This window comes from Suncus etruscus, chromosome 5 (genome assembly GCF_024139225.1).
Source record: "Suncus etruscus isolate mSunEtr1 chromosome 5, mSunEtr1.pri.cur, whole genome shotgun sequence".
Taxonomy (NCBI): Eukaryota; Metazoa; Chordata; class Mammalia; order Eulipotyphla; family Soricidae; genus Suncus; species Suncus etruscus.
In genome coordinates, this window is record NC_064852.1 from 10,883,018 (window position 1) to 10,891,997 (window position 8,980).

At 36.2% G+C, this 8,980-nt stretch overlaps 1 protein-coding gene and 1 non-coding gene across 2 annotated transcripts; one reads left to right on the top strand and one right to left on the bottom strand.

Moving 5' to 3' along the window:
- Positions 1 to 2,387: 2,387 nt before the first annotated feature.
- LOC126010161 (small nucleolar RNA SNORA51) lies at positions 2,388 to 2,519 on the bottom strand. Its single transcript, XR_007496293.1, has one exon. It is a non-coding gene; the product is annotated as a small nucleolar RNA SNORA51 (small nucleolar RNA).
- Positions 2,520 to 7,154: 4,635 nt separating this feature from the next.
- Positions 7,155 to 8,087, top strand: LOC126009655 (olfactory receptor 1L1-like). Its single transcript, XM_049774207.1, has one exon. It carries the CDS (start codon positions 7,155 to 7,157, stop codon positions 8,085 to 8,087), a length of 933 nt encoding a protein of 310 aa, XP_049630164.1.
- Positions 8,088 to 8,980: the final 893 nt, after the last annotated feature.

The window sequence follows — 8,980 nt, forward strand, 5'->3', positions numbered from 1 at the left end:
AAATTCAGTAAAGTATTATGCATTGAAACTTCATCAGTTATAGTACTGTAAATCATAGTGGCAAATACTGTTTTAAAAACAGCATGATCGGGGCCAGAGAGATAGCATGGAGGTAAAGCATTTGCCTTTCATGCAGAAGGTCATTGGTTCAAATCCTGGCATCCCATGTGGTCCCTCGAGCCTGCCAGGAGTGATTTCTGAGCATAGAGCCAGGAGTAACCCCTGAACGCTGCTGGGTGTGACCCAAAAACCAAATCAAAACAAAAAAACAGCATGATCTCACTTATCTTTAGTATATAGAATAACTGGTTGGTGAAATATTATGTAGTAAATGGGGATGCCTAGATCACCTATGATCCCAGAGCATTGGTAGAAGAATAGAGAAGAAAAATCAAGTTGGAAGGAAGATGAGAAAAGGAAGTGAATGGGGAACAAAGCCAGGGCTTTAGTTATATTGATGATGTGAGAGAATGCTATAACTATACACCTAAGTATAGTTTGGTCACAAACTAAACAATACTAAAAACATGAGATCTACAACCAGCAAACTTAGTAATGTGCCTGACAAGATGGTAGATGTGTGAAGGGGGAGGGTATGTAACAGAGTATGAAAGCACTTATGATAAGAGTTGACAGTGATGGTAAGATTTATGTTGAAATGTTATATGCCTACAGCTTAATTATCAATAATTTTGTAAATCATAGTTGTTTAATTAAATTTTAATTAAATATAAACTGTTAGGCTGATGGGTAGAAAGAAAACAAGGGACATTGGTAGAGGGAAGTGAAAATGGTGAAGGGATTGATATTAAAAATTAAATACCCAAAATTCAGTCATGAATAACTTTGTAATCAAAATGACTAAAGAAAAATTTTAGGACATCAATGTTTTGATACACTAAATTAGAGAGGGCAGGAAAGAGAGTACAAATGTTATGGCATTTGCTCTGCATGTGGCTGGCCCTAGTTCGATCTCTGGCTTTGCCTATAATTCCTTGAACAACATGTGTCACTGAGCAAATAGTACCCTTGACCGCTGGAGGATATGCCCCCCCAATAAAAATTTTGATCTGACAGAAATGGGCTCACTGCCACAGCCCCTGTCTACAAGGAGGATGAAATTCGGTCTTGCTTACCACAGAGAGAATTCAAGGAATTCTCTGCTCCTTTCAGGAGAGTCGGATTTTGCCATGGCTCACCAAATGAGGGGGCTAACAGAGAACCTGCTTCCCTGACAGGAGGTGGTGGCATGATCACCCAGTGACGAACAGTTGTGTATGCTCAAGAAACTCTTTATTTATAGTTTTACAAAATTATTAACCGCCCTCAAACCTAGCTCTGCTGTTAACCTAAGTTGCAGTCATATTAAGAGTTGATATTTCGGGTTCAGATCAATATGTTCTATATCTTTAAACCACCTGCTCCCTAGGATTAAAGAATGTTAGGAACACCTTGCTAATCTTTTATGTAGAAAATGGCACCCAGGGTCTGGCCTGGGAGAAAAAACTTTGAGGTGTTAAAATTTGCCCTTTTTCATCCCAGGAAAGGCTCTGGCTCAAAGACTCCTCTCTGTCCTCTTCAATTGGAGTGTATCTTTTAGAAGATTTGTAACCCACATTGAAGGCATGTGAATTGTTTTGAAAAAAAATTATAGATCAAACAGTGTGAACTGATAAGTTTTTGCTAACAATAAAATATAATCTTTTAACCATGTAGGAAAATAGATGTAGGCAGACACACCAAAAAATTATGTTTAAATATCTCATTGCAGCATTCAATAACAGATTCAGATTCACCCCCATTCCTGAGTGTGGCTCTGTTTCTCATTGCCAAATCTGTGCACCCACATTTCTGAGGGACCCCTAGGATTTTCTTAGTGTCTAGACAGAGCAGGCTATGACAACTCATGATTTTCACTTTTCTGAACTTAAATAGCAAATAAAAGAAAGCATCCTTTAATAAGAATTAAATTCTGGGGCCAGCGAAGTAGCGCTAGAGGAAAGGTGTCTGCCTTGCAAGCGCTAGCCAAGGAAGGACCGCGGTTCGATCCCCCAGTGTCTCATATGGTCCCCCCAAGCCAGGGGCAATTTCTGAGCGCTTAGCCAGGAGTAACCCCTGAGCATCAAACGGGTGTGGCCCGTTAAAGAAAAACAAAAACAAACAAAAAAAAAAGAATTAAATTCTGGGGCTGGAGCAATAGTGAGTGGTAGGGTATTTGCCTTGTATATGGCTGACACAAGACAGACCATGGTTTAATTCCCTGGCATCCCATATGGTCACCTGAGCCAGGAGCAATTTCTGAGTGCATAGCCAGGAGTAACCCCTGAGCATCACTGGATGTGGCCCAAAAACAAAACAAAAATAAGAATTAAATTTTGATTTATTTTTTTTGTCCCCCAATTCACAATACAGACCAGGCAAAGGGCCTGTGTTGAGGTATATATGGGGTGCATTCACTGTACATCCTCTTTCTATACAGTCAGGTAAAGACCACAGCCTGTGGTAAGAATTGGGAGGCCTTATCTTTTCTTTTCTTTTTTAATTTTTAAAATATATATAATATTTTTGTTTATTTTGAAATCACTTCCATTATTTATTCTATCAAAATCAGCCAGCAAGTTACATGTTGATATTTAAAAGATTTTCAATCACTTCCCTAAAAATAACTCCACATACTATTTTCATGTTACTGATGTCAGAAATAGCTTGACTAGATACTATTTCATCTATATGTAAAATAAAATGCTCATAGTCTTTTCAAAAAAATTTTATTAAAATTCATTAAAATTGATTTATATCACAAATTACTAGAAAAAATTGAACTAATCACCTAGTTTTATTATTGGACAGTAATAAAGGCTTGAAATTACTAATTGTGATATACATTATTTTTATTGAAGTAATATATGTTTAGATATTGCATTATGTATACAGCTTTAGGATTAAGATATTAAAATTAACATCTGCATATATATGCATATATATAGTATTTTACAACCCCAAATATTTTCCCTAGTCCTTTAGTGTCAGCTAATAGCCAAGCCAAGCCATTTCTTCACATTATATTTGATGGGATCCCATAGTTAAATTTTAGGCTTCTGTGGCAAAAAGAAACACATCAAATGAAAAGACATTTTACTGAATGTACGATATTTAAAACAATACATCCAAAGGGGTTTAATATCCAGAATATATAAAGAACTAATAAAACCTAACAATAAAAAACAACCAGGCTGGAAAGATAGTTACAAAGTTTTTTGCTTTACACACACCCAACCCCATTTCAATCCCTGATACTACATATTGTCCCTTTAATACCACTAAAAGTGATTCCTCAGCATAAAGCAGAAGTAGCTCTTGAGCACGACCAGGTGTGATCCAAACTCAAAAATAAATAAATAAACAGCCCAACCTATTTTTAACATAGGTGTAGAATATGAGCAGATAAAAAAATTGTGGTATATATACACACAAAGGAATAGTACTCGGTGATAAAATAAAATCTTGAATTTCACTACAATTTCAATAGAACTAAAGAATGTTGTGTTAAAATATATGTCAGAGGGTACGGAGAGATAGCATGGAGGTAAGGCGTTTGCCTTGTGTACAGAAGGTTGGTCGTTTGAATCCTGGCATCCCATATGGTTCCCCAAGCCTGCCAGGAGTGATTTCTGAGCGTGGAGCCAGGAGTGACCCCTGAGCGCTGCTGGGTGTGACCCAAACCCCCCCCAAAAAAAACATGTCAGAAAGGAGAAGCACGAATGACAGATTATTTTACTCCTATGTGGTATATTTTTCAAAGCAAGGGAAAAGACAGTGTCCAAGGAAAACAAACCCTTGGTTTCTGAAGTTATCAAGTAGGACTGGGGTAGGGATTCAATAGAGTAGAGGGGACATAGGGTCTGTGGTGGAGGGTTAAGAGGTGGTGGAGATGGTAATAGTGGTGGTGCAGTAACTTTTTACAGAAAAAAGCATAAACTTTAACACTATTATAGACCATATTATCTCAATGATTAAAAAAGAAATAGTCATTGTAGATGATAGATAAATAATTGGCAGAGGACCCAAATAGAAGGCATTTAGGTGCCAATAGGCACATGAAAATATGGTCATGATCTCATAAGTAGGAAAGTTTAAGTTATAATGACCTATAACCTCACAGCTAGAGGATAGATATTATCCAAAAAATGGGAAACAACAAATATTGGATAGTATATAGAAAGAAATATCCCTTTCATATACACTGTGCAAATGTAAATTGTGTAGCCATTATGGAAAGAAGTACGGAGATTCCTCAAAAAATAAAAATTCCACATTATTCAATTATTTACTCAGGTTATTTACTCCCCAAATTACAAAATGCCAATTCAAAGATATACACAATACATGTATGTGTGCTTGAGACATTATTTACAATAGCCAAGAACTGGAAATAATGTGTCCATCACTGATTAATAGTTAAGAAGATGTGGTACCAGTGATAAGGCGTTCACCCTGCATGCGGCCAACTCAGGACAGACCCCGGTTCAAATTCCAGCATCCCATATAGTCCCATGCGCCTGCCAGGAGCGACTTCTGAGCACAGAGCCAGGAGTAACCTTTGAGGGCCGCTGGGTGTGACCCCCCCAAAAATTTATGGGCTGGAGGCAAAATATTTGCCTTGCACACAGACAACTAGGGTTTGATCCCTGGTATCCCAATCCCCTGTGTCGCATCAAGAAGAATCCTTGAGCTCAGAACCAAGAGTAAGTCCTGAGGACTGCTGGGTATGACCCCAAAATACAAACCACACAAACTTAATTCACATGTTGATTTTCTTTTTTATTGTTTTCCTCCCAAGATTATTCTAATCTGTCTCCTCTCCATATACTTTATATTGTTTTTGTTTTGTTTTGTTATTTTTGGGTCACACCCAGTTTCTCCAGAGTTACTCCTCGCTCTTTGCTCAGAAATCGCTCCTGGTATGGGGGACTAAATGGGATGCAGGGATTCGAACCACAGCCTGTTCTGGATCGGCTCCATGCAAGGCAAACGCCCTACTGCTGAGCCATCTCTCCGGCCCGTTTTACTGTGATTCTAGATTTATAGTGCTACAAATAATGGTTTCTCATTCTCTTAATTTCAGCAGCGCACCCATCACCAGTGTCTCCCTCCCTCTTCCAATGGCCTAAGTCCCCCTCCCAACTCAGTTATATGATCAATTCTCCCACTGGATTGCCTTTGGACCTTTGTCTCTACTTCACTGTGTATCATTAAGTCCCACATATGAGAGAGATTATTCTGCATCCTTCTCTTTGCTTGTGTTTTACTTCACTAAGTATGGTATTCCATTCTTGAGCATAGTACAATAGTCAAGATATGGGAACTATCTAAATTCCCATCTAAAGTTATGACTGGACTAAGTTTTGGTATATGTACATATATGTATATATAATGGTATACTATGTACTATGTACTCTAAAAAGCACTTATTGATTCCCTATGATGTGCATCTGAAGCATAATGTTTTCATACAATCTTACTTCAATTTTGAATTTTAAAAAATCCTACTATATTTCTATTGGAATTTCTAAAATAAAATCCACATTCAGTGAGAGAAATAGAGGGCACCATTGGAAGGAAGAATAAAGGGATGAAAGCAATTTGTTCAGGAAAGCTTAGCTTATTCATTCTAATTTGGAAGTAGGAGTAAGATAATACATTTATAAAATCTATCAATAATTTATAATAAAATGGTTAATTTCCTGGGTTCCTGACATTTTTGTTCTGAAATTTTAATTATTACTTAGTATCCCCCAAATTCTCTTTGCATTTCATATCTTTCGGAGGGAAGTGTCTACTCAAATCCCTTGCCAATACCTTTAATTGGCTTATTTGTTGTCTTGCTATCATTTGCATTATATATTATGCAATTGTATATATCATATCATTATCATTTGCTCTTATATTTTGAACAGAAACCTCTTATCACTTATTTGGTTTTTACAGATTTTTCCATTCCATAGATCACCTTTCCTTTTACTAGTGTTTCCTCTGCTGTAAATGCCCAGGAATTGGATGAACTTTTAGAAAAGCTGAAGTAGAGGGACAGGGCAACTTGGAGTACAATACATGAATTATTATTCTTATTGCTCCTTAGGGAAATACATTTTTATAATTAAAAAGAATTGGTTGTTTTATTTACTTGCTTTCACAATTGATCCTTGGGGACTTGAGGACACGGTACAGGACAAAAATCACAGAATAAGTTACTCTAGCTTTATCAGATGAAGAAAACCCTGCACTACCTTGGAGAAGATCACTGTCATTCACTAAGAGCTGAGTGTTTTCCAAAAACCAAGTAAGTCCTAGAAATCTGTATCTATGATTGAGATGACTATGAGAACAGGTAAACACTTTAAAATCTACATTTTTCAAGTAGAACTAGAATAACCTACATTTTACCATTCTATGTATACCTTGTTTTAGAATTTGTAAATGAACTATGATCACTAGATGTTTGCACACATATGCACACAATATCAATCCCACAAATTGGGAACCAAAGATAGAATGAGTTTTAAAATAGACAAGTGTTCTATCCATGTGCACCGGGCACATGTCTCTATCTTTTCTTTCTCAAAAGGAATCTCATTGGGGTTGATTTATTTTTCATGCTGGAAAAGATAAAGTGGTATGATTATGACAGAATTCAGTGTAAAATCTCAAAAATATGATAGGGGATATAATTGTAAACTCCAGTGTTAGATAATTCCAAAGTTTAAAATTATCTAGGCAAGTTTATCTGTGAATACACTTGAAGACAATCCATTCTGTGCTCAAGTTTTGTTACCTTGAGTCAGGAATGATAAGGACTACTTAAAAGAATTAAAATTATAGAAAAGGTAAGTCTCACTTTGCCTCACATCTTTCTATGACCTTCGTACAATCTATCATCCTTTGCCCATTGTCTCTAAGCAATTCAGAAATAAAGATGATATAGAAAGGTATGTTTTACCCTAAAATCTCTACATTATTCAAAGATATTAATGCTTAGGAATAATGCTTAAAGATACTTGGGTAATAATACTTAAATATACTTCTATAAATGCATGTTTCAAGTGATATGAGGGTCTATTAATTTGTTTTATTTATTTTTAAGCTAAGCCAAGACCATGAGATGGAATAACCTAACAAGACCTTCTGAATTCATCTTAATGGGACTCTCCTCTAGACCTGAGGACCAAAAACCTCTTTTTATCTTATTTTTTACCATCTACCTGATCACACTGATGGGAAATTTAATCATTATCCTGGCCATCTATTCAAATAGTCACCTACAGACCCCCATGTACTTCTTTCTAAGCATACTTTCTTTCATTGATATTTGCTACACTACAGTTATTATCCCTAAAATGTTGATCAACTTCTTATCAGAGTCAAAGACCATCCTCTATAGTGAATGCCTAATCCAGGTGTATTTCTTCTTAGCCTTTGGTAATGTAGACAGCTATCTCCTAGGCTCCATGGCCATTGATCGTTATGTAGCCATATGTAATCCTTTTCATTACATTACTATCATGAGCTTCAAATCCTGTGCCCTTCTAATGGCAATCTCCTTCATAATCCCATGTCTTCACTCACTTCTCCATGTTCACTTAGTCAACAGACTCACCTTCTGTGCCTCCAACATCATCTATCACTTCTTCTGTGATGTCAACCCAATGCTCAAGCTGTCCTGCTCATCAACATTTGTCAATGAAGTTGTGATCAAAACAGAAGGCTTGACAGTTATAATGATTCCCTTTATGTGCATCATAGTTTCATATTTGAGAATTTTAATCACTGTTCTGAAGATTCCTTCAGCAGCTGGAAAGTATAAGGCTTTCTCTACCTGTGGCTCCCATCTCACTGTGGTAATTCTGTTCTATGGAAGCATTAGCTATGTCTATTTTCAGCCTCTGGCCAGCTATACTGTCAAAGATAGGATAGGAACACTTTTCTACACCATATTTACTCCAATGCTCAATCCATTTATTTATAGCCTGAGAAACAAGGACATGAAACAGGGCTTAAAAAAGCTGATAGTTAGGATAAAGTCCCAATGATGCAATGTTTATGCAGATTCACTAATCCTGGACTACAAGTTGGTCTTTATTTTCTGCCTGTTATCTGACAAGCACATTACAAAGGTTGGTAGTTGCAACTTGGATATTTTTTATGCTGAGCCAGTGCTTTGGATTTGTAGCTACCAATCTACCACATCATCAATATAACAGAAGCTCTGACCCCAGTTCCCCCATTACTTCTCTTTCTCATTTTCTTCCTTCCTGCCTTGATTTGAAGAAACTATTTTAAATGGTTGTGTTGGGGTAAAGGATATTCAAGTACTATAAATATTTAAAAATTTTATCTATGGAGGTAATTATTCTGTCATTGAACAGATTAGAGTCATTCTTTTCCTCAATCTTATGCCCAGAATATAAAGTTCTGGCTTTCAGAGATAAAATTTTCTCTTTTGTTGCTTTAGGACATACCTATTAGTGACCAAGAATTATTCAAGGTTATGCTTGGGGTCAGATACAGGGGGTCAGCCACATGCAAGGCAGATGTCTTAACCCTGAGCTATCATCCATATAGATATAAAGTTTGTAACTTAATAATATTGACCCAATATGTTGGAGCTGTTTACAATGAAAAATAATTCTTATTCTGTATCTCAATACTCATTGCATTTAATTTGTCCCTCAAACAACACTCACTGAATTTGTATGAACTCTCCTGATATATCTCTTCCTAAATGTGATTGGATTTATATATCACTCAGATAAACATCAGAATATCTTATCTTACTAAATGGATAATTTGCATTATGACACTTGATTTAAAAGACCAAATAGTATGTTACTTTTATGTAATATGTTTCTTATACACAGCTAAATTTCATTTTGGTCATAATATCTTTTTTTGTTTTGTTTGAGTGTTTGGGGGGTCATAGTAA